The sequence below is a fragment of the Equus asinus genome, chromosome 5 (genome assembly GCF_041296235.1).
Source record: "Equus asinus isolate D_3611 breed Donkey chromosome 5, EquAss-T2T_v2, whole genome shotgun sequence".
NCBI lineage: Eukaryota > Metazoa > Chordata > Mammalia > Perissodactyla > Equidae > Equus > Equus asinus.
Genome location: NC_091794.1, coordinates 82516342 through 82540657, shown reverse-complemented (window position 1 = coordinate 82540657; position 24316 = coordinate 82516342). Strand labels below are relative to the sequence as shown.

The window sequence follows — 24316 nt, the reverse complement described above, 5'->3', positions numbered from 1 at the left end:
AACTGTCCCATCTTCTGTTAACGAGTGGACAGAAATTGTTAAAATAAGAACAGTCTTTAAATCAGGGTACCTATCCTTTAGATTTATAGATTTGTGGGAGCTGAAAATAATCTTAGACATTACATAGCCCCAATCCCCATTGTACAGATAAGTAGACTGAGCCCTGGAGATGGGAAGTGCCTTGTCTGCTCACTCAGCTGTTCATTGCAGAACCAGGACTAGAATGCATCCTCTGTAGGACTAGTTTTTCTCTAAGCCATGCTGCTTTTTAGTAACACGAACTAGTTGAAATGCAGAGAACATTCGCCCTCTCAAGCTCTCTTGGTGCCTGGAATTCAGTAGTTCTAAACTCGCGCGAGGAAAGAATCTTCCCTTTTCCCTCTGCCTTTCCCCTCACACTCAGTCCCAGAGACATGCCCAAGCTTGTGTTCTCTGCTGCCCAGAAGGGAGAGGAGCTGGCAGCAGGACCCACCTCTGGCTTCTGCCAGCACCAGGTGCTCGGCTCACATGCCAGCGCTCCTGTGGCAGGGGGTCTTGGCTTTTGGTTTCTTTAGGGTCACCTGAGGAATCAAGTGTCCAGTTGGCCCTAACCTTCCATAGTGGAAGGTTCCATAGCATCTTCTCCGTCCCTCACTGGTCTTGGCTGTAGTAAGTGCTTAATCCCAGGTGACCTCGTCAGCTGGGCCCGTGTAGGAAATGCAGGTTCAGTGTAGCCTCCACCTAAGCCAGGTGTTCTGAGGACAGGAGGAGAGGGGGTAATCCTGCTGCCTCTGCCAGTGAGGATTACTGAGAGTTGGGGAAATGCTGACTTCCAAGCTGCTGGTACAGTGGTTCGAATTGCTTGTGTTTGTCACAGAGGAACAGCGTGCAGCAAGCTCGAGGCTCTGAGCTAACGGGAGAGGCAGAGCCCAGAGAAGTGAAAGCCACAGGAAATGCAACTCCCTGCACCTCTTCCCCGCCCACCACACACAGCCCCTCACACCGGGGTGGTGCCTCCTGTGTCTGCTGCTCCCAACCCCAGCAGAGCTCCACATCCCCTCCTCCCTCTGACGCCTTGCAGTGGGTGGTGGTTGAGGTATCTGGGGCCCCCAACCAACTCGAGGCCCATAGGGAGCTGCATGCCCCTCTCCCAGGGGTGACCTCACTCTCTCCTCTCCACCCCTCGCAGCAGCTCTACCAGATCCAGCAAGTCACCATGCCTGCCGGCCAGGACCTCGCCCAACCCATGTTCATCCAGTCAGCCAACCAGCCCTCCGACGGGCAGACCCCCCAGGTGACCGGCGACTGAGGGCCTGAGCTGGCAAGGCCAAGGACACCCAACACAATTTTTGCCATACAGCCCCGGGCGATGGGCACAGAGTCCCTCCCCAGAGGACCCAGCCGACCTCAGCGCCTCCTGCAGGCTAGGACACTGGTGCACCACGCCCCACGCCTGGGGGCAGAGATTCTCCAACAGAAAGATGCAATATTTTTTATTTCCTTTTCTTTTTTTCCTTTTTTCTCCAAGGAATCAATATTTCAATATGTTGAGCTGTGTGTCCAATGCTATGAAATGAAAATATTAAATAACATATTTATGGCATTTTCTTGAAGAGTGTGGTTGAAGAAATATTTCTTTTGTTTTCCTTTTTTTGGTTCTTACCGCCACTTCTTTATAGGAGCAAATCTCTTCCGGGGTGTATGTTATCTCCTGACTCTTGGAACAGCTGCTGCCCCGGGGATTTGCCACCCGGTTCTGCCCTCAGATTAAATTAGGTGACCGCGTGTAGCTTCTTTTTCACTAGTAGTCCTCTCCTCATGCACTGCTGTTGCCCTAGCAACATCTGAATCCAGAGGCCGTGGAAACATTCCTTGCATTTAAGAGATGAACTCATTCACCACAGAGAGTGGATGGTTTCATTCCCAAACCCTTATCTCCCGGGGACCCAAGGAGACTAGAACTTTGTGCATTTGCCTCCCCCGACCCACCCATTTTTTATTTTATTTTTAAAATGCATTAAAAATTGTGCTAGTCTCCATTGCTGCATGGACTTCAAACTGCATGAAATGCAATAAATCTCATTTTAGATAATTTAGAGTCTGGGTTTCTGTGTCAGGGGGCATTTATGGGGCCACTTTCCTTGGGAAAGGCTTGGAAAGGTTTGTTTGCCCTCAGGTTGGGTGTCTCTGAAGGAGGGAGGAGGGGATGTCCAAAGCTAAGGGAATTTACACTGCATATCTGATTCAAACTGAGGTCTTCAGCTTTATTTTAAAAATAAAATGAACTTCATCAGAATCTAGTTGCTGCTCCGAGGTGCCTACTTGCCTTAACTTCCTGGACGACCACATGTGGGCCAGACTGAGCTGTGGCTCCTTGGTTGAGGGTCCAGAGAGCATCTCATGGGAAAAGCTGTCACTGTCTTTCAAACAAGGACCCAAGCAAATCCCTCCACTCCTGCCTTGGCATAGGCTGGCACTCTGAGATGCCTGCTGTGGCCATGGCCAGGGGCATCTGCCATGGAGGGCAGCCCAAGCCCCTTGTCAGCCAGCATATCAGAAGGGTTCTACAGCCAGGGCCTGCTTCCTATTAATTGAAGCAGGAAGACTCAAGAGAGCATTTCATTTCCTCATTGGCTGTAGAGGCCAGTGGTGAGCCATCTTTCTTACCTTCACCATGCCATCCTTTCAGCTAGAACGAGGCCTATTGTCATAGGAAGAGCAGAGAACTAGGTGCCAAGAAAAGTAGGTGTTAATTTCTTCTCTGACAGTAATATGCCATAAAACCTTGGGCAATTCCCTTCTTTTGGGGACTGTTTTAAGGCACTGGGGGGAGAGGGGGCGTTGATGGGGAAGAGGCTTTAATATTAGATGGTTTCAACTCTGACCCTGATGCCCTTATAATTCCCCAAATATCCACCACTGTCAGCCATGGCAAGTACTTGGATATCTTTGTCATCTATTCCATTTTCAACCGTTTACCTAAATGTACATTGCCTTATTCCACCAGAACAATTAAGATGGCTTACCTTGAAAACAGTACACAATGAAATAAAATATGACAAATTAGAATTACGTGTCTAGGAAGGAAGAATATAATTGAGTAGGAAATCAGGATCTTAGAAAATAAGAACACAAATACTCTGGCCATAAAAACCTACATAGTTGTTAGAATTAGGTTTCACCTTTGATCCTGGGCTTCCTGGCCGCCAAAACAAAGAGACCGGACCAGGTAAGAGATTAACACTATAAAAGGAAGAAAAATAACATTCTTTTGCAAAAGCAAAGGTTTTCCTGGTTTTAAGGTTTTGACTACATGGTACCCCTCCAGTATCATCAGGGTGGGTGAGGCAGGTGGGACTGTCACCATGAGAAGTCAGTAGGCCTGCCCCTGTGACTGAGTTTGGGGCAGCCCTACAGGCTTCTGACTCCCAAGTTGAATGCCCCTTGTCCTGTATCCCGTTATCTTTATTCTAGCTCTGGACTTTTCTCTGCAGGGGATCATCTGGCCTTTCCCACTGCCTGGACCCAAACACATCTCAGTGAGACAGCCAAGTATCTATTCACTGATTAGCTGCATGCCCAGCCCCACGTGGAGAGAGAGCAAGTGCGAGTGCACGCAAGGGCTGCTGGCCTCAGAGAATAGTTTGAAGCTCAGGTATTTCATTTCCTGGCTAACCCCCCATTATCAAGGCCACAGCACTGTCCCACTTTACTGCTCTTCGACTCATCCTTGAAAACCCAAATGTAGTGGAGTATCAGGCTAGTCAATGGGTCCTCATTTTCCCATAGACGTCCATTCTTATTTTGGAGATGTTTCGATCAGTTGTGATTGGCAAGCAGCTTCCTTGCTGAGCACGTTCCCTTTAAATTTCCCCGCCAGCAAGGCCCATCAGGGTGTAAACAAACACTTTGGTGCAGCCCAAGAGAGCCCCTATCTAATACCCAGCACGATCCCCTTACATCCGGAGCATTCTGTAGACACTTTTCCTAGCACTCGCAGCATCCGTCCTCCCAATGATCTTCACAATGACCCTGCAGGGGAGACAGGAAGAGGGATTGTGATCCCTGTGTTACAGATGGAGACATGGGAGGCCCAGCGAAGCACAGTGACTTGCCCAAGGTCACTCCATGAATAGGGGCCGAGCTGAAACCAAAACATTGGTCTCATGACTCCCTGTGCACACTCAGCTGGCCAAAGGGGGTGGGGAGTGAGGCTGTAAGAACAAGGCTTTACTAAATGTGACCTGCCTCCCTTTACTCTGCCTCCCCAAACCCACTAGCTGATGTGGAATAAATAAAGCAGTTGGGTCTCGTCTGTGGACAGTGGGTGGTTGGGTTAACTTTCCAGGAGGCTAATGTAGGAGACTGGGGGGCCCTATTGTGAACAGACCACCTCGCCGGCCTCTTTGCTGCTCAGTTCTGCCGGAGCCACAAGGGGGCAGCGTGCAGAACTCACCCAAGTCTCTGGGAGGTGCCCTGTCCTACCCTTGGCCAACTTGAGACAATTCTAGGAGCTATGGGGGTAGGACTGTCCCCTTTCTCAATAGGTACTAGATCCTTAACCCTCTTCCAGACAAGACCCTTAACTTTTAAAGAGAGGGGCCTCCCTAGGGCAACAGGACTGGAAACACTACCATTTCCAGAGTATTACATCAGGGTAGGTGGTTAGATTTTAATAAGGACTTTCTGACAGCCCAAGTTCATTCACTGCCCTTCCCATCTCACCAACTTTGTGTCTTTCCACTCTCCTCTCTCCCACACTCTATGCTTCTGTCACAATTACTCACTGACCCCTGAACTCACCTCCATGTTTTCAGAATGTACTGGCTCCAATGCCTGGAACATCCTTTTACTTCCTTTTCCACTTATTGATCTCCTATACATCCATCAAGTCCCCATTTAAATGCCCCTTGCTGAGAAACTTCTAACTCCTGAGGCAGAGTTATCGAAGACCTCTTCAATGCTCCCGAAGCAACTTCTACAGCCTCTATTATTTGTGCTGATATACACAGTCATTCAGCAAATATTTCTTTGGCACTTTGTGTGTGTCAGACATTGTTTTGAACATTGTGAAGACAGCTGAAAACAAGTCAGAGGAGGTTTGTGCTATCGTGGAGCTTACATTGGGTTGGGGGCACAGGGAGAGGTGGGAATGGGAGAGAGACTACAAACACAGACCTGAAGAAACCCCTTATCACTTGGTTAGAATTTTCTAGTTTTGGTTGTTTTCCTTACAGACGGTCCTCCTCCAATTCAGGGTCATCTTTGCGCCTCCAGAGCCCAGCACAGGGCTTGGCAGCAAGAGAATAACAGTAACCGAGGAGGGAGCGAACGAACGTGAGCCCTTCCCTGCCGACCAGCCTCCAACACTGCACACCCACACCATCCCACCTCTGCTGGTTTGCTGTCAACACTGCATTTTTCTTGTTAATTTTCTCTTGAGCCCTGATAATATGCCAGGCAGGGGTAATAGGTGGAGATTATTCTTTTAAGAAATTTCTGTGTGGGAAAATAGATCTAAAGCTTGGTACCCAAATGGATTATCTCATTTCTTCTGCACATCCTCATTAGGTGGATATTATTCTCTTCATTTTATAAGTGAGAAACTGAGGCTCAAAAAGGCTGAGAAATTACCCAAGAGCACCAACTGGCTGAGTGGAGCCAGATGCTCCAAGAAGCCGCCTGTCCCAGCCGGCTTAGCCCCATCGGTCTCGTCCTCTCTGTCTGTGATTCTTTGCCTACAGAGAATGAGAACACAAACCACCCCCAACTCCTGGGTAGGGACCTACCCTTTGTCTCACCACTCTAGCCATCCATAAGCCTCTGTAAGGTGGCATCTGACCTCTCAGGAGGAGAGGACCCTAGGGTGGAGGTCAAGTGTCTGGTCACATGAGCAACTTGGTCGTGGCCTCCTCAAGGTCCCCTGAGCCGGGCTGGCAGTGTTACCTCCCTGCTTAGGTGCTGGGCCACTACCATGGCCCAGGAAGGGGGCATAGGAGGACAGCAAGGCTGGCACCCAGCTTGGCCAGGCTGGGCTGGGCTCCTCTGGCCAGCTGGTGCTGAGGAGAGGTCCAAAACAGCCCAGCCTCTCTGCAGCCCTGAGCTCCATCACCCCTCCAGCTCCTGACCCCTCCCCTATCCCCCTGTGCACATCTCCTTCAGCGAAGGTGTGTGGGACAGAGCTTTCTAAGATCTTGTATGTGTCAAAATGTCTATATTTTGCCCTTTATTTAAATGATGGTTTGGCAATGTATGGAATTCTAGGTTCACAATTATTTGCACTCAGCACTCTGAAGATACTATTCCATTGTCTTTTGGCATCTGTTGTTGCTGATGAGACGCTTACTGTCAATTCAATTATTGGACCTGTGTAGATAAGCTATCTTTTCTCTCTGGTGGCTTTTAGAATTTCCTTTTTATTCTTGATATTCTACACTTTGGCTACAAGGTGTCTAGATGTAGTTTTGTTTTGTTTTTAAAAATATCTTAGTAGGCAGTCTATGGGCCTTTTAAATCTAGAAGTTCACATCTTATTTCTGGAAAGAGCCTAGTCACTCTTTCCAGTATCTTTTTCTGAAGCTAATAATATATGTGCTAGAGTTTCTCATTCTATCTGCTATGTCTCTTTTCTTTCATATGTTTAATCTCTTTGTTGTCCTGAGGAGGATTTCTTCAATCTTAGCTTCTAATTCACTAATTCTCTCTTCAGCTGTATTTACTAACACATCTGATTTTGTTTTAACGTCGGTGACTTTAGTCTTCATTTCTAAAATTTCTAGATAGCTCTTGTCAAATTTGCTACATGTTCCTGTTTGATATCTTTCTGTTCTTGTTTTACAGATGCTATTCCTTCCTTTACCTTCTTGAAGATTTTGACTATATTAAACTTCCTTCAGATTGCTCCATTATCTCTAGGTCTTTAAGTATGCATTCTCCCTTGAGAAAGACGTCTTCTTCTTATGTGTTGTGAAGTTTATCCTTGAGATAGTTGTTTTTGGCACATTTTCCTGATTGTGCCCTAGGATAAAGAGGCCACCCTAAGGGATGATTTCTCAGTTGTATCTGCCCAAGCCATGTGGAAGTGCACCAGCCCCAAACTGGCTCTTACATTAGTGTCTTGCCTTGGGATTTTGGCATGGTGTGGATATCAAATCCTGAACCCACACCCCATGTGGACAGGCTTGAGGTGTCATACTCAGATGGGTACGCTTTTTATCCAAAGCCAGGGCCAGGTAGCTAGCAGGCAGAGATATCTTAGTCCTGCTTATGGCAGACAGCACATTTCCAGACCCAGCTCTAAGCAGGGAGCCTACTGTAGCCCCTGCCACTGGTGGGGTTTAGAACTACACTTCCCATCCCTCTGGAAAACTGAACCCCTTCTCAGAGGTACAGCTTCAACTCCTGCTCACCTGCTCACCACTGGAATTCCCTCTCATTTCTGGCCCTTAGAGATTTCTCATTCTTGCTTTTGAGTTTGGATATGTATTTTTTTTAAATTATCCAGCATTTATCTTGTATGTCTAATATTTTAAGGAGGAAGGACTTCAGTAAGTGTTTGACCTAGAAGTCCCACTCTGTGGGCCTCCCAGCCCTGTCCCTGAGCCCCTAGCCTCCTTTCTGAGCTCCCATTCTCCTCCCTGAACCCCTATGTCCCTTACCAAGCCTCACCCCTTTTCTGAACCCCCTTCCCCGCTGCTCCATCTGCAGTCCCTCTTACTCACATCCTCTCCCTCCCTGAGCCTACATCCAAGTTTCTCCCACCAGGGGGTGGGGAGAGGGTAGCTTTCCTCCATTGCACTCTTGGCAACTCCGAAAAGTCCTTCCTCCTCATTTTCCAACCGACTCCACTGTCCCAGTGGCTCTCAAAGATCGTGGAGCCTCCCAGAAGGACCACAATAGTGTTGTCTTCTGCATGGTCTCCTAGGAGTTGGGGTCAAGGAGGAAGAATCCTGAAGGCAAAGGAGGAGCTGCATGAGAAGGGATGGCTTTGACCTTCACTTCCACACTCTCTTCTCCCTCAGTGTCTCCTCTTTGTGGGCCCCCCTCCAACCCTGAGGATCAATGGGGGTTCACTTTCACTGAGCTCAGCGCACTCCTCCTTCCCCACTTCCTCTGGCTGGGAGCTGACTGGCCCAGCAGGCCAACTGGTCTGGGCTGGGGAGAGCTCGATGGCACACCCAGATCTGGGGGGAGAGAAATTCCCCGAGCCCCTCCAGCAACTCTCACCTGCTGTGTGGCCTACGTCTCTTGTCCTCTCTGGGTCACCTTGTGAAAGGAAGCAAGTTTGGTCTTTCTCTCAGACTTCCTCCTGCTCTCAGTGGACGTGGATCCCTAGAGGTGAATAATGGATGTGATGCTGTTACCCCATGAGCGCTCTCCACTCCCATCCCCTCCTCCTAGGAAGCCCTCCAAGATTGAGAAGAGCTGGTAGGACTAGAGAATTCTCACAGCATCTCGCCTTTCCACCTGAACCCACACCTGAAGAACAGTGAATCCATGGTTCATGTCTGTACAGCCTCCTGTATGATCATGACTTTGTCACGCATTATTGCACTCAGTCCTCGCAAGAGCTGGGGAAGGTGGGGCGAGGTGGAGTGACTTGCCCAAGGTCACCAGTTAGTCCAGAGGTAGAGCCAGGAAGCCCAGCCATGACTTGTAGTTCAGTGCTTTTCGGCCCTGCACTGCCAACCTCCCACTCCTCCCCTCCTCAGCTCTCTCCTGCAGAGCCCCAGCCTCTTCAGCATGCCCAGGCTCAGGACTCGCCCGGCTTCCTGCTTCCTCTCAGGTCAAACTGGACCCTTCAGCCTAGCATTCCAGGCCTCCTGTGTCCCCCTTGCCAACTTGCTCTTCCTCCCCCATGCTCTATAACACCCTCCCCTCCCCGACGCCCCACCTGCACACACACACATGCAGCACAGCACAGGGCTGAACAGCTACACTCGGCAAGTCTCTCCACAGACCCTTAGTCTTCTTGTCTGTATAATGAGATGGGAACAGTCTTACCTCACAGGGCTGCTGGGATGCCGATAGACAAGGCAGGGAAAGCATCCTGCCCAGAGGCTCAGCATTTAGCATGGGCCGCACTGATGGTAGCTGCAAGCATTATTGGTTGCACTTCTCTGCACCTCTCAAAGTCCTCCCCACCCCATCCCCAAGGAGGCCCCCTCGGCCATTGCCTGTGGAGATTTCTACCTCCTCTCACTGCTACCAGCCCTTAGAGCTGTAAGAAAACCCAGGGCGCTTCTGGGGTGTGGAGAGGAAGGAGGAGGAGGTCTGCTGGGTGGAACCTGACCCCCTCACCTCCATTCCACCAGAACCCCTCTGCTTGAATGACTTTTACACGTTGGGGTGCTACCTTACGATTCTGTCTGGGAAAAGGATTCCATTGCTAATAAAGTCTGAAAACCACTGACTTAAACCACCCCCTTGCTGCTCCGAGAAAGGAACCTGCACCCTTGGTTGACCTGTGGTCACACTGGGAATCAATGACCAGCCCCTAGTCTGAGCCACTTCCAGACCTCAACTCTTTCGGATCCTGGAGTCTCTACCCCTACAGGAGAGAGTCCTTTAACAAGGATTGGGCCATCTGTTGTTCCCCTCAGCTCCCCACCTGATCATAGGGCCCAGTGTACAGTAGGCAGGTGCCAGCCCGGGGAGAGGACAAGTCACAGACAGTTCTGGGGTCACCCACTGGCTGTGTATCCTTAGGTAAGACCCTGTACCTCTCTGAGCTTCAGCTTTTTCAATGTGCAAAGGGCTGCTCTCAGTCCCAGAAGGGGCAGGGCCTGGCACATCGTTGGTGCTCGGCAAATGGGAGCTCTCTCCCTCCCGACCCGTGCTCTCAATCAATACTCGCTCCATTGATGGATGGCGGTGACAGTGATGAAGTACAGGAGATCTTGGAGCCCTGCTCCCTTCTAGTTGTACAGATGGGAAACTGAAGCCCAGAGCGGGGAAGGGACTTGCCCAGGTGGGACAGTGAGTGAGTCTGGGCAGAGTGGGGACGATTTGGCAGTGTTACCAGGGAGAGAGGTGGGAGCTGGGGGGTGGGAAGGAAGCTGCTGAGGGTAGGGTGAAGGGAACAGGTGGGAGAGAGTGAGGGAGGAGGGTGGAAAACCACAGCACTCCCCCGTCCTCCAGGAGCGGGGCTGGCTGAGAGAGCCTGAGACAGCTGTTTGCTCAGAAAAGTGTCTTAGTCACTAAAGGCCATGGTGGGGAAAGTCCATCCTCCCGGTCATGTCCTGGGAATCCGGATGGGGGCAGGAAGGGTGCCCGGTGACCCGCAGAGTGGCCACCTGTCCTCTCTGAACCAAACTCTTTCCTCTGCCTCCTCCACTCCCCTATGAGCTTGCACACAAGCACGCACACACACACACACACACTCACCCCAACTAAACTTTGCTTATGGCCTCCTAGAATCATCTTCCCCCTCACCCCTTAGACATCGTTCCATGTCTCTGCACTTTAAAAAGTAGTGGGCCTGTCCCTCCACCACATAGGCACCTGTGGGAGAAACAGACCTCTGTGCTCTAGGAAAGTCCTTCCTGAGCTCTAACTTCCATCCCTCTAGCTGCAACCACAGTCTCTTTCCTCCTGCTGCTGCTGTTGAGGGGTAACCTGGAGCTGGAGTTGGGAAAGATGATGAGAGACCCTCCCCCCACAGTGGGGGCTCCTCACAGGGAGAGGAAGGGACTGTTGCAGTCCTCTAAATGGGAAGAGAGGCATGGGGTCCAGGGGTGATGCTGAGCTTCAGGATGAGATTTCCCAGAACAGACCCAATTTCAGATATTCTGGGTGTTGATAAGGGCGACGTGGGTTCAAGTGCCATTTCTGCCGCAGAAGAGCCTCGAAAAGACCCAAGGAACACCCCAGATCCCTTACAACTGCTGTCCTTCCCACCATGCAAGTCCCTAGACCCAGTCTCATCTCCCAGGACCCCTGATTGACCAAGCCCAGACAGGCAGGCCCCCAGAGTCTGGGAGGGCAGTGCCACATCTCTAGGGAGAGGATGGGCTAACCTAGCCCCAGCGCTGCATCCATAGCTGGGCTCTGGGGTCCAGAGACCTTTCCCAGCTGCTGGTGAGGACCGGGCATCACCTGCCCAGGGGCACCAGGCTCTGTCCCGGAGCACCCAGAGCCCGGAGCAGGGGGAGCGATTCAGGTCAGACCCCAGAAGGCCCCGCTGCTTTGCAGAGGCAAAACAGTCACTATCGGGGTAGGAGCGTAAGCCGGCTGCCAAGCCCACTTGGGGACCCCCCCCATTCCTGCAACCCATTCCCTGCCCTCCCGCAGCGCTGCCTCCCTCCCTCCCCCACTGGCGCTCAGCAGATCAATGCTGCCTTTGCTGACAGCTGAGAATCGAGCTCGCCTTCCCGCCCCCTCCCTAGCCCCTCCCGCTCAACTCTGTCCCCCGAGATCCTCCCGGAGGAACCGGGAAGAGTTTGCTGCAGAAGCGCCTCACCCTGGGGCAGGGCTTGCGGAGGGAAAAGCTGGTGTGGCCAAAGCTTTGGGCAGGAGAAGAGGGAAGGAGGATGGTGAAACCCACATTACCGTTGCGCGCAGGGCGACAGGGCTTAAGGAAACGAAGGGGCCGCCCCCTACACCTACAGCTAGAGGGAGGTCAGGCACCAAGAACTTCCCAGCTGGAGAGCCAGTGCCATTGGAGAAAGTCTCCTCCTTTTTTGCGTGGGATTCTGTGGCCTCTGGGCAAGGGGATGTCTAGCCCAGAGGCTGGCTAAGAGCTCACCTCCCAATACTGTGAACCCGGTCCCCTGACCTGGGAGCGAGGTAAAGGGGCCCTTCAGACTGGGTGGGCAGGGAGCAGGCCCCTGGATCAGAGGAGGCTCCTCTTTGAGGCAGGCTGGCCTCACTGGGGGGCTCTTGCCCCTCATGAAGAAGGGAAGCTCAGAGGTGGGGGTGGGTGGGGGGAAAACCGGACACATCTGAGGCCCCCCTGTGCTCCACACACTCTGACACAGCTCGCAGCGCTTGGGCACCAGGCCCTTCTGGTAGGAGCTGCTCGCTCAGACGCACACAGCACCGGCACACTTTACACACCCCGCGCAACGTGCAAAGGGCGCAACTCGACGGGGCACCCCTCATCGCTTACACCGCCGCCCTCCAGCGGGGCCCCGACTCTGCACACACACCTTCACCCCCATCCACACCGTACCCACGACCCACACCTCCAAGGACGCGATGCCACCCCCTCGCAGACCCCCAGCCACCTCCTCTGCACACACGCGCAGACACTTCCGCATCCACGCGCACCTCAACTCCACGGGGCGCCGAGTCCCATCCACGACCGTGGCCACAACTCCACACTCCACGCCCCACTTTCCACAACCACACACGAGGCGTCCCAGCCCCAGCCCGGCCCCAGGCAGCCGTGCACGCCCCTTGCACCGGCCAGTCTCCCGCCCCGCGCGCTGCCCTCCGGTCCCGGCACCCGCTCGGCGGCCCGCGTCGCCGGGGCGCCCTGCCCGCCGCCTGCCCCGCGCGCCCCTCCCTCCCTCTCTCCCGGCCGCGCTCCCTCGCTCGCTCCCTCCCGATTTGGGAAGGCGGCCGCGGGGCGGGCGGGGGCGGCCGGGGGAGGGGCGGGGCGGGGCGGGGGAGGGTGACATGTGAGCAGCGCGCCGGCGGCAGGTGGAAAGGCGAGCGGCATGGAGCGCGTAATAAGAGAGTTGGAGTCGGAAAGAGCCGCCCCAGTCGCCGGGGAAGCGGTCGGTCAGCGCGGGCTCCGGCGGCCCCCAGGCTCCGAGCGTCCGCCCCCGGCCCCGGCGCGGCCCCGGCCCGGCCCCTAGCCCCCGCCGCCCGCGTCCGCCCCGGGCCGCCCCGCCGGCCCCGGGTCCGAGCCATGCGCCGCTGAGCGCCCCCGCCCCGGAGCGAAGCCGGGCCCCGGCCCCCCCGCCCGGCGCCGCCCATGGCCGAGGCCCCCCCGCGCCGCCTCGGCCTGGCCCCCCCGCCCGGGGACGCCCCCCGCGCCGAGCTGGTGGCGCTCACGGCCGTGCAGAGCGAGCGGGGCGAGGCGGGCGGGGGCGGCTCCCCGCGCCGCCTGGGCCTCCTGGGCAGCCCCCTGCCGCCGGGCGCGCCCCTCCCGGGGCCGGGATCGGGCTCGGGCTCCGCCTGCGGCCAGCGCTCGTCGGCCGCGTACAAGCGCTACCGCCGCCTGCAGAACTGGGTCTACAACGTGCTGGAGCGACCCCGCGGCTGGGCCTTCGTCTACCACGTCTTCATGTGAGTTGGCGACCCCGCGTCCCGGGCCGCGCCCCCGCGCTCCCGCCCCGCGCGGCCCCGGCCAGAGCCTGGGCTCCCCGGGGACGGCGCCCCGCCCCGGCTCCGCCTCCCGCCCCCCATTCCCACGCCGACCCTCGGCTCTCTCCTCCCAGGCCTGAGCCGGATTTCTGATCCCCCAGCCTAACCCTAACCCCATCTCCAAATCCTGACGCCTGCTTGACCTCGCTTCCCACCTCCCCACCTCAGCCCCTTATATCTGTCTGGTCTCCAGCCCCTGCTCCTCGGTCCCAGGTACCCTTCACATCCAGCTTCTTGTCCCCATCCTCTCTGTAATCTGGAGCCGCTAAGTGGGGCTCCCCTTTCCTCTTTCTCACCTCTGTCTCCCTGTGTCCCACAAACAAAGAGGACCCTTTGGCCCCCAAACGCTGTCTGTCCCCTTCGCCCCAGCTCTGTAGCTACAGTGGGCTCCCACCTGGCCTCCCCTTGGAGATGCATCTCTCCAAGGCCCGCCTGCACCCCAGCCCAGTGCAGGTGTTTGGGGGTCCCAGGGAGCCACCTGGGCCCTGACACGTGCATGCTGTCCAGCTTATCTGAGTCTTCACTCCGGTGTCCCCCTCCACCCTCGACTTCCTAGCAGGCAGTGTCTGCCCTGCCTGTCCTGCTGGGTGGGCCGGTTGGCCTTCCCAGCTTGCTGGCCGCTGCACCCAGCCTGGCTCTGGACACCCGGAGGGAAAAAGAAAGAGGAGAGGAGTAGGTTTGGAAACACTGACGCTGCTGGGGGGCCCCCTCCTCTCCGTGGGCAGCCTCCTACTACTTTCAAAAACACTGACCCCTCTTGGATGCAAAGAGTGAATTTTGGCAGCTCAGAGCTCAGTCTTGGGGACGGCCTGGCCCGGGCGGGAACATGAGAGGCCCGCTATCAGCCGAAGGGCTGGGCCTGGTGCTGGGATGTTCGGAAATGCCCGAGAGAGACTGCCGGTCCCTGGAAAACGTGCCATTGTTAATCTCTTCTTGCTGCCTCCAGAGAGGGCCCTCTGGTCTTGGGGTCTCCTGGGTGGTCCCCTTGCCTGTCCACCTGACTGTCCGGCAGTCCTTCTGCCTGTCTCGCTATCCCTCTGCCCGACTGAGTTTCCAGCTGTGTGTGAGTCGTCCTGTCTCTTCCTCTCTCAGCCTGAATGTCTGACAGTCCTTCTGCGTCTCTGTTCCATCCCTCTGTCAGCCTGTCCAGTCATCTGTGTGCCTGTCTGTCCACCTGTCCCTCTGCCTGTCTGCCTGACTGTCTCATGCTGCTTCTGCTTGTTTGTTTCTGCCTGTCTTTTGGTCTGTCTTCCTGCCTGACCCTCTGGTGCCCGCTTGCCTGCCTCTGCCCCGTCCTAAGTGGGCCCACAGAATTTCAGAGGTGAAGGGGAGGAAAATGAGGGCACAGGAGCCCCCTGGCCACAGGGAGCACAGAGGAAGAGAACTTTTTCGGCCATTAAGCTCCTGGGGGTGCAGCCTCGACTTTGTGCAGAGACTCTGGCTGGGCTGGGGGGCGGGCAGAGAGTTGAGAGTGCTCTGGACATGAGGTCAGGCTTAGGGGCGGGGTCAATGGTCGACGGTTAGGAGGAGCCCAACCCCCCAGTGCCCACTGGGCTGGCCTGGGGTGAATATTTTTCGCAGCAGAAAGGGCTGTTGGAGCGATGCAGTGTCTGTGCTGGGGTACAGGGACGGTGAAGTTGGGGTGAGGGGCAGGGGACTGCCGATTCAGAGTGGCTGCGTTGCGGTGGCCTTGCCCACACCGCAGCCCGGGGTGCGCAGGAGTGAGATGCTCCGCATAGAGCCGCTGCATCTTCCATGGCCTCTTCTTGGGAGATGACTTTTCCAAGACAAGGCTAGGCCTGGGGAAGCCAAGAGGGCTGTGAGGTGGCGGTCCTCAGTCCCCAGGTCTGGCCTCTCAGCCCCTGCAAGGGTCACTGGAGGTGAAGGGCCCGCCTCGTGTCCTTTGGCCAGCCGCTGTCTTCGCCTCCTCTGGAAGGCCTCCCTTCTTCTCCAGGAGCTAAATCTGCTGGTACCTTTGCCCCACATCCTGTCCTTTCTGCATGCCAGGAATGCCCTGGCCAGGGGCAAGCTTGTTCTGACCACTTGTCCCCAGGAGCCGGGGCAGGGCATCTCTCGGGAGCTCTGGGGAAGGAAATGCAGCACGAAAACCTCCAGATGTTTAGGGATTTCAGGGAATTGCCATCCACCTTAGAGGTCAGAGCGGGCCGCAGGGGCAGGAGCCCCACTTCGGGTGTGCTGGGCCTCTCTGAGCTTTAGCTCTAGGCCGTGAAAGTGGGGAGAAATCTCAACCTCGTGGACCTCCCTCAGAGCTCCAGATGTGAGGTTTTTCACTCAGTCACTGCGGGGTCCTGCATAAGCCGGGAAGTGCTTCCTGCTATCGGACTTCTGGTCCTGCCGCTGCACTTTTAGCCAAATCCTTTCCCCCTCCCAAATGACCCTCAGAGGCAGCCTGAGTGAGGGGAGTCCCATGTGCACAGTTAGCTAGGACCCCCTTTCCAGAGACTCTGGACCTGGTAGGAGGGGCCCCAGCCAAATAGCCTGGAAGAGAAGGGCTCAGGAAGGAGGGAATTGGGGTGAGCTGAGTCCGTTCACCCATGGGACACCTCCCTCGCACTGCCAGCCAGGTCCCTCTGGGCCCCATGCAGAACCCGCACCTTTTCTGGCACCAAGGTGAGATTGCCCGGAGGACAAACCCTGGTCCCCGTCTCCTGCCGGCAGCTGCGGCCTCTGGGACGTGGGAACCACTGACTTCTGTCTTCTCCGTATTGAGATCCAGAATGAGGGACTGCTGGGAGGGAGCTCTCCCTCCTCCTTAGGCCCTTGGTCCTGTCACCAAGCCCCAGCCCCAGCCCCCTCCCTGCGCCGCAGTCCCTGATGTAAGCCCTCAACCCGTCACAGGTCCTGCTCTCTGAGTTTTGATAAACAGCACGTTACTGCCCATCCCGCTTCTTGAGCCTCTGGGGGGAATACTCACCTCTCCCTGCACCCTCTTACAAGCCACCCCAGCCTCCCTTTGGAAGTCAGAATCCCGGAAGGGCCTGGTCCAGAGCAAAGCCCCATGTCCCCCATCTTCCCTGCACCACTGTGACACTCTCGCGGCTCCCAGCCCCCAGCTGCCCAGCAGACTTTCTCTATGTGAAGGTTTACGCTCTGTAAACATCCCCCGGCAGCCTTGTCCCTGGGGTCAGAGCTGTGGGAATGCGGAGGGGAGGAGGTGGCGGTAGCTTCTGGGGCCCTCAGACTCCTAACCCTGGAGCCCCCCAGCTCCCACCCGGACCATCTGAGAAAGAATGTCGCCTTGGTTGGAAATAATCCCAGCAAAGTGCACCCAGAGCCCTCAGGCGTCCCCGGAGGTGGGTCCTCACATTTTGATGGCCCCATTTTGCTTATGAGAAAACTGAGACTCTGGAGACCCAAGTCACACGGTAAATGAGTGGCAGATGTGGGAACAGACTAGAAGGCTCCCAACTCCCTGTCCGGGACCTCCCCCTGCTCCCCGCGGCCCCCTGCTGTGGCTCCTGGAGTTTGAATGGAAACTTCTGATCGCACGTGGAGCATCAGCTCGATGCCGGACTCCCTGCTCAGCACTCTCTGTAAACCACGTTCCTTGTGTCCTTCAACAGCCCGGTGAGGAGCGGGCTGTTATCCTCCTCGTTTGGCAAATGGGGAAACTGAGGCTCAGGAGAGATCACCCAGTTAGCATGGAGGAGCCCCAGCCCAGAATTGTGGTCTGGCTCGGAGCTGTGTTTCTCCTGAACCTCAGCTTCAGCCTGCAGCCCGACCCCAGGCTGCTCAGGAGCAGCACCCCTGCGTCATGGGTCTCTCTGTCCCCAGCACCCAGACCCAGGCAGCAGGGGGTGGGCAGTGGCAGGATTTTGTGGAATTGAACGGAAACTGCCCAGCCTCACCCAGTGCAATCACACATGTGTTGCACAAGGCTTTGCACAAAACACATATCCCTGCTACACGCCCGTCTGTCTGTCTCATGCACACACTTGCTGCAGCTTGGACATGCGTGCCTGGGGACGTCACAAAGGGACATGCAGCGGACATCCCACGAAAAGAAATCTCATGCACAACTCCTGCCACCTTTTCACTGACGTCACAGACACACACCTGGGCCTGCGGCCCCAGCCCAGACCCCTAGGACAGAACAGAAGTGGCCCCGTTCCTGGAGTTTTTGCCTTCACTCGTCCACACTGCAGGCTGGCCCCGTGTGTATTTGTGCATCCGCTTGGCGGGCAGCCTCAGAGCCACGTGGGAGCGATGTGGCTGGCTTCGTAGAACGTTGCTGGCCTTTGCAGCTTGTGAAGGGCCCTCTGAGATCCTCCTGTCCACCCTGTGGTGTCCTGCTGGGCACACCGAGGTACAGAAAGGGGCAGATACTCATCCAGGGTCACGTCTGGAAAGTCAGTGGTAGAATGTGCCAGGAACCCAGGCCTTCTGCCTCCCAGGGCTTGGATAACGCTTCTCCTCGCCCCAGCCGGTAGAGGAGACTGGTGTCCAAGAACTGGCCCTTGTGATGGGGAAGGTCGCGAAGTGTGACCCAAATTTGTTGTGCTGCTGTTTTTTGGTCCCTGTCCTTTGGTTTGGTCTTTGTAAGAAGGGGCCGAGTGGATAGACCATCCTGCCAGCCTTCTGTCCCCGCCCCCTGCCCCTTACGCCCCTTTGCTCTCTCCTTCCAGAGTTCTCCTTTGGGGTCTCTGGAGCAGCTCAGATCTCTCCTTCTCTGCTACCCCTCCCCCTACTCCAGAGTACCCTGGTTCCTGCCGTGGAGGCAGCCCTTCTAGGCGTCTGCCTTCAGTCCCTATTGCTGCAGGAGCCTATACTCTCAGAATGTCGGAACTCTTAGTGTTTCGAGAGGTGATTATTCTTGGGCAGATGGCGGCCCTTTGAGTGGGTGATTAATTTAAGGTTCTCTGAGCCACTCAAGGGACCTGCAACTGCCTGGGGAGCAGGGAGAGAGGAGGACTCTGCACACCGGACCCTGCCCCCAAAGGAGGCTGCAGGGGACCTCTCCAGACTCGGAGCAGAGGGCCCAGGTTTCCCACCCCTTCCTCCCCTGCACCCACGTGGCTCTTTGGCCAGGGCCCACCTGACCCTCTTGTACGCTAGGGGGCCCAGCAGGGAACTCTGAGTGTCTGCCTGGGGGCAGCTCTCATGAACGCCCCCAGAGTGGGAGTTGTGGGACTGGAGTCAGGGAAGAGGGGGGACTTTGTGTTTCTCCAGAGGCTGCCCCACAGGGGGCTGAGAGCACGGGATCCAAGTCTGACAGATGTGCGTTCATTTCTGGTTCTGCCCTTAGCAGCTCTGTGTCCTTGGGCAAGTTACTTAACCTCTCTGAGCTTCAGTTTTCTCGTCTGAAAAATGGGAATAATAATCCCTGCCTCCAGGATTGTCAGGGCTAAATGAGTGAAGGTCTCTGATGCTGTGCTGGGCACAAATGTTAGCCACTGTCATCATCACTGTTACTGTTAGATGTCGTTATTAGCCTCATTCTCCTCCCTGGGGAGAGCTTTGGCGGGTGTCCTTGGCTGTGCATGGTGAATGTGTCGGGTGTGCTAGGAGAGGGTAGGAGCTGTGATCGCCTGCATTACGGGGTGAGCGGCTCTGCATGAGGAGCCTGAGGACACGTCTGGTGGACTTCCAAAGAGCATCTGGGCTGTGCCTCGCCCGCTGCTGGCCCGCCCGTGCTCAGCCTCTTCCTTGCCTTCTCTCCTTGAACCCTCCCAGCTGTTCAGTCAGACAGGCACGGTGTTACCCTCAATCACACTTGAGGAAAAGCAAGGCTGGTGAGGGGACGGCACCCACTTGCCCAAGGTCACGCAGCTGGTGAATGGTGCACCTGGACTCCAGCCTGGGTCCCTAGGCGCTCACGGATTTGTTCCTTCCTTCACCTGACAAGTATGGTTAAAGAGCGTGGTCTCTGCCCCAGGCCTGGGAGGTGGAGGGAGACAGATGCGCCTGCAGAGCCTGCCTGGACCAGCCATACCCCTCACCCCCCGCCTCCTCCTCGTGGGCCTTGCAGAGAGGTCTGGGCGTAGGTGTGAGCGTGTCTATGTGTGTACGGGGAGGAGGGTGTGTGAGAGTGGCAGTGTCCAGCCGAGGTGTGGGCCTCATTGGCAAACCCTGTGGCTAGCCCGGCCCCAGGGAGGTGGAGGTGGAGCCATGGTGCTCGGGGCGGGTGACCAGGGACCCCTGGGAGAGGAGGGCAATCCCGGACTCTCGCCTGAGCACAGCATCCTGGGGAATGGGGATGGGGAATCCCAAAGGAGATTTAGAGGTCTCAACTCTTACTGGGCAGGCGCCCACCCCCACTCCACCCAACCCCTGAGCCTCACTATTCCCTTCTGTGAAATGGGGCTAAACAGGAAGTGGACGGCTCAGGGCTGCCTGGCACAGAGTGCCTCTGGATGAATGGGAGGCGCAGTTGTCTCAGCCCTCGAGATTTGTAGGGTGGGGGGTGGGGAGTTCTCCCTGGGCCCCTCAGAGGACTGGGCAGCACCTAGAAGGGCACCCAGGAGGCTGCCTGCCCCCTGCTGGGGCTCTGACGGGCTGGGGAGAGGGTGCTGGTCAGACCTCTGGGGCTCCAGAAAGCCCCCCCCAAGGGCTCCAGGCTTTCTGGGCACCTCTGTCCCTGGGACAGGATCTGCCTGGCCTGGGGGTTGGCACCTGGTGGGGTGAGGACTGGGAGGGGCAGCCCCAGGCAGCAGACTAATTGGGCTGGGAATCCATGGGCAGCGCCTGAGGGAGGCAAAGAGAGCAGGGAGCTCAGCGATTCTTCCCTCTCTGAGATTGGGGGTGAACAGAGCACGGATTGGGGACTCCGGCCTAGGGGCCCTCTGCCGTCTCTGCAGGGAAATCTGGAGGGCACTTTCTCCTGGACTCCTCGGACATCTAGGTCAGGAAGGTGGGACAGGGGGACAGCTTGCTGGAGATAAATGGACCCACTGAAGCAGGAGGGATGGAAGTCAGACAGCAGGAAGGACTGACTGCCCAATAACCAGGAGGCAGAGTGAGATTCCCTGGAGTTCTCTTTCCAAAGCTTGGGAACTCATGTCTAGCTGGCCTGGACAAGATTTACTCTCCTAGTTGTCTCTATCAAGCAAGTGGCACCCCTCTGTCACAGTATGAAGGAGGGGAGGAGATAGAGCATGTTTCCTTGGAGCCCAGCTCTGGGGCGATGGTGAAGGACCTCATCAGGTACCCTTCGGCTTTTGAGGGACAGTGGTCAGAGACCCTCTCTTCCGCCTTCCTTCCCTGCCGCTCCCGCCTGGGAGCTCACGCCCCTCCAGGTCACCGTCTTTGGGTTTATTTTTTGCTGGGCTCGGCTTTCCCCGGGGAGGGGAGAGAGTGGGGAGAGAATGAGGGGAGAAGGAACAGCTTTGTCAGCACAATCCCGGCGGCTCTGCTCCTGCCCTTCTTGGCCCGGCTGCCACCCTTTTCTGGAGGGACCGGTCTTGGGGACCATGGGGACCCAGACCCCGGTGGGACCTCCTCCCCTGGGGCAGGACCAGCAGGTCCAGAATAGGCCTCCCTGCCATCACCCTTTCTCCCATTCGTCCTGCCGCAGAGCATCAGAGCCAGAGGGGCCTCAGAGCTCAAGCAGATCACAGCTTCATTTCACAGATGGGGAGACGGAGGCCCGGAGAAGGACCTGTTGCCCAAGGACATGGCACATGTGGCCTTCCCCACCACCCCTCCTCACTAGGTGGGAGTAGCGCTGGAGGAACGCTGCCTCCCAGTTCTGTGCTCCGAGAGGAGGGAGCAGCCCTGATTTCAGCCACCCATCTAATTTTCTGACCTCTGGGGACTGGTGGCTGTCTGGGAGAGACAGAGCATGGGGGAAGAGAGTGTGACCCGTGGCCCAGCAGAGGGAGGGAGGCTCCACCTGGAGGTGTGGTGAAGGCCGTGTGAGGGTGTCAGCCCGCTCCCCCCTGCCCTTTAGCCTCCTTTTCGTTAAAAAATAAATTAGCCCTGTTTTACAGCTAGAGGAATTGAGGTCCAAGGCCAGCATAGCTAATCAGCTGTGGAGAGAGGCTTGGGACCCAGGATGTGGCTCCCTGGGATGCTGGGATGCTGCCTCCGGAGGGTCTGAGCCTTTGGGCCCTCCCTTCTTGAACGAGCCCTGCCCTCCACTCTCCTCCACCTGCCTGTCTGGCTCTTCCCTCTCGGTTCTGTCAGCAGCTCTGCCTCCTCTTTCTGCCCCCTGAAGGTTGGGGCTCCTCAGGGCTCTGTCCTGGGTCCTCCTCTCTGAACACAGTTTCCATGAGCAGGGGTCTCGTGCACTCCTGCAATGTCAGGGGTCACCTCTGTGACGACAGCCTCGCCCTCTGCAGTTTTGTCCTGGAGCTTCCTGTGTAGCTGCTTGTGGAGCCCTCACCTCTGCACCCCGTGGGCACCCCAAACTCAGCATCACTCTCCAGACCGACCCTCCTCCCGGCAACAGTGACTCCCCCATCCCCACTCCCAAGTCAGGAACCTCCTCCTCCAAGCATCCTTTGCTCCTCGCCTAAGAAACAACTTGTCCCCAAATGTGCTCTTTAATGCTCCAGGTGCTTTTCCTTCTGCCTCAAACTCTCTCCCCTCTCCCACCCACCCCATCATCTAGCAAACTCCTATTCATCCTTCAAATCCCAGTTTGAATACCACCTCTTCTTGGAATCACTCCCTGCCCACCCCACCCCAGGATCAACTGGGGGCCCTCTGGACCCGCCAGAGCTCTGCTCACCCACCCCTCTGTGTCTGTACTCTTCTGGATGGTGGGGGTTGAGCACTGTGCATGGTTGGAAGATAGTGCAAGTTTGCTGAGCCAGGGAATGAAGGTGGCACTGAGGCCGGGTTATAAGGATGAGGAGGGTTTTACAGGTTAGAGAGAAGCCGAGAAAGGACCCCGAGGTCCTCTGTGCAGGCACCGAGCTGGAAGCACTCGTGATTTCTGTCCCGAGTGCGCTCTAGGTAGAAGAAACAGCGAGAGTGAAGGCTTTGAGGTGGGCTCTCGTCCTCTGCCCGCTGTCCCAGGACCTGCAGAGCCTGGTGGCTCAGGGCCCTGAGGGTGGGGCCTTGACTGTCCGGCTATGGAGGCGGGCTTTACCTGTGGACATGGGGAGCCATAGGCAGTGATAGGACAAGGAGGTGCCACTGTCTGGGCCCCAGGGCTTGACGGATCTCTTCCCAGGAGCTATTGCTCTGCAAACCCTGGGCCATTCAGTTCTCCAGCACTGCCGTGTGGCAGGCACTAGTATTGTTCCCATTTTGCAGATAGGAAACTGAGGCTCAGAGAGGGGAGATTACGTGCACCAAACAACATAGCTTGTCTGTGGGGGAACCAGGATTCGAACCCATGTGTGTATGACTCCCAAGCGCAAGCTCCAGATGGTTCCCAGACACGTCAGCAGACCCGGGGTTTTCAGTGGCCTGAGGCAAAACGGAGGGAAATAAGGACAACATGGTGACTTTTTCATAAAGCTAAATTTATTCCATTTAAAGGACTGTCTTTTAGCCTGAGATTATGTCCTTTCTTTTATGAAATGATGGGGCTGGGAATTTTTTAAAAATGTTCTTACTTGGCAAAATAAAAAGTTGACAACCTCATGCAGTCCTCAAAGTGTTTTTGAAAATTTTACCGGTGGTGCGTGAAATGCCTGAGTCTGGGCACCAGCCTGTCTCCTCCCTCCTGAGCTCTGGGGCCAGAAGTGGGTGGAGTCTGGGTGGGGATGGAAGGTTAGAGGGGCAGAGGAGCTGACAGTCTCCTCCAGCTGTTCCTCCTGGGCCTCAGGGCCTGCTCGCCCTGGAGGGCAGTGAGGACCAGCCCAGGGCTCTTGCCAAGAGTGTGCTGGGGGAGTAGGGTCAGCCAGAATCAGGCCTCACCCCTCAGTTAAAGGAGCACTGGACCAAGAGTCAGCAGGCTGGGATTCGGCTCCCGCTTCTGCTTTCTAAAGGCTTTGTGACTCCAGGCAGGTGACTCAACCTCTCTGAGGCTCCAGCTTTGGTCCATCTATCCATGCCATCGGGCATGGAAGCCCGAGTGTGCAAGGAGTCTGTGGTGCAAGAGGGTGGGACCAGGCGTGCAGGGACGTGGTGGGTGTGGGGGGCACTCAGTGTACATTCGGGGAGCAGGGTACGCCTGCCTGCTGGGCGGCTTTCCGCAGTCACCGCCCTCTCTGGGTCTCAGCCTCCCCCTCCTGCTGTGGCTCTCAGCAGTAATAAAGATAATAATAGCAAATGCTTACGGAGCGCTCACCGTGGGCCAGACACTCTCCCAGAACTTGCCAGGCCTTCTCTCACATTCTCCTCTCAACCACCGTGAGGGCAGTACTATGATTGTGCCCATTTTTCAGATGAGGAGGCTGAGGCACAGAGAGGTTGAGTAACTTGCCTGGATTCAAACCCCAGAAGTCCAGCTCTAGAGGCTGGGATCTTACCTGCCATATTATGCCTAACTGGCCCTGATGGGCTTGCCTGCTGGGAGGCTGCTATGAGGACCAGTTGAGCTTAAAGTTCAAGGTCCTCTCCCCCACCCCAATTCTACACTGGGGACTTGTTCCTTCCTGCCCGTTCTCTCATTTGGGAAGCCTTCACTGGCAGTTGCTCAGGGCCAGGCCCTGTCCCAGATGCTGGGGACAGAGCAGCATCTCCCTGGGGGAGATGGGCCAGGAGGCTGGCAGAGTTCTGGGGGAGCCCAGCATAGAGGTGCCAAACCCAGCCCCAAACTGGGCATGGCTGGGAAGGCTTCCCAGAGGAAGAGGTTTAAGTTGAATCCTGAAACATGAGTAGGAGTAGGAGTCAACCAGGCAAAGAGGAGCAGGGATGAGCATTCCAGACGGAGGGACTAGCCTAGGCAGAGCCCAGACGTGAGGCTGAACAGGGCGTTTGCAAAGACCGCAAGAGGTCAGGAGAGTGGGAGCCCGGAGAGGGCAGGAGGTGTGCAGAGAAGAGGCTGGGACGTGAGCAACGATGGGATATGAGCAAGGCCAGGCTGAGACTGAGTTCAGGAAGGACCTGAAGACGGGAGTGCCATGGGCAGATCTGTACTTGAGAAACACCTCTCCGGGCCTGGTGG

At 56.3% G+C, this 24316-nt stretch overlaps 2 protein-coding genes and 1 long non-coding RNA gene across 27 annotated transcripts in view; 2 read left to right on the top strand and 1 right to left on the bottom strand.

Annotated features, from left to right (window-relative positions):
- The window catches only part of NFYC (nuclear transcription factor Y subunit gamma), a 63396-nt gene extending 61804 nt beyond the window's left edge, over positions 1-1592 (top strand). For 10 of the 23 annotated variants that reach the window (XM_044770485.2, XM_070510212.1, XM_070510214.1 and 7 more), the window contains one exon: positions 1169-1592. In XM_044770485.2, the coding sequence (XP_044626420.1) occupies positions 1169-1288 (120 nt within the window). In that variant the 3' untranslated portion in view covers positions 1289-1592. Of the gene's footprint in view, positions 1-856 lie in introns of all 23 variants that reach the window. The other 13 variants (XM_044770481.2, XM_044770486.2, XM_070510204.1 and 10 more) reach the window with 2 other exon arrangements.
- On the bottom strand, positions 1307-14604 carry LOC123285825 (uncharacterized). 2 transcript variants are annotated; one of them, XR_011503462.1, is made up of 3 exons: positions 13688-14604; positions 8206-8310; positions 1307-7928 (listed from the first exon to the last, which is right to left on the bottom strand). It is a non-coding gene; the product is annotated as an uncharacterized lncRNA (long non-coding RNA). The 2 variants fall into 2 exon arrangements; XR_011503461.1 differs by lacking the exon at positions 13688-14604 and having other exon boundaries at positions 8206-11223.
- KCNQ4 (potassium voltage-gated channel subfamily Q member 4) overlaps positions 12633-24316 on the top strand; it is a 53085-nt gene continuing 41401 nt past the window's right edge. For both annotated transcript variants that reach the window (XM_070510203.1, XM_070510202.1), the window contains exon 1: positions 12633-13215. In XM_070510203.1, the coding sequence (XP_070366304.1) occupies positions 12902-13215 (314 nt within the window). In that variant the 5' untranslated portion in view covers positions 12633-12901. The remainder of the gene's footprint in view (positions 13216-24316) is intronic.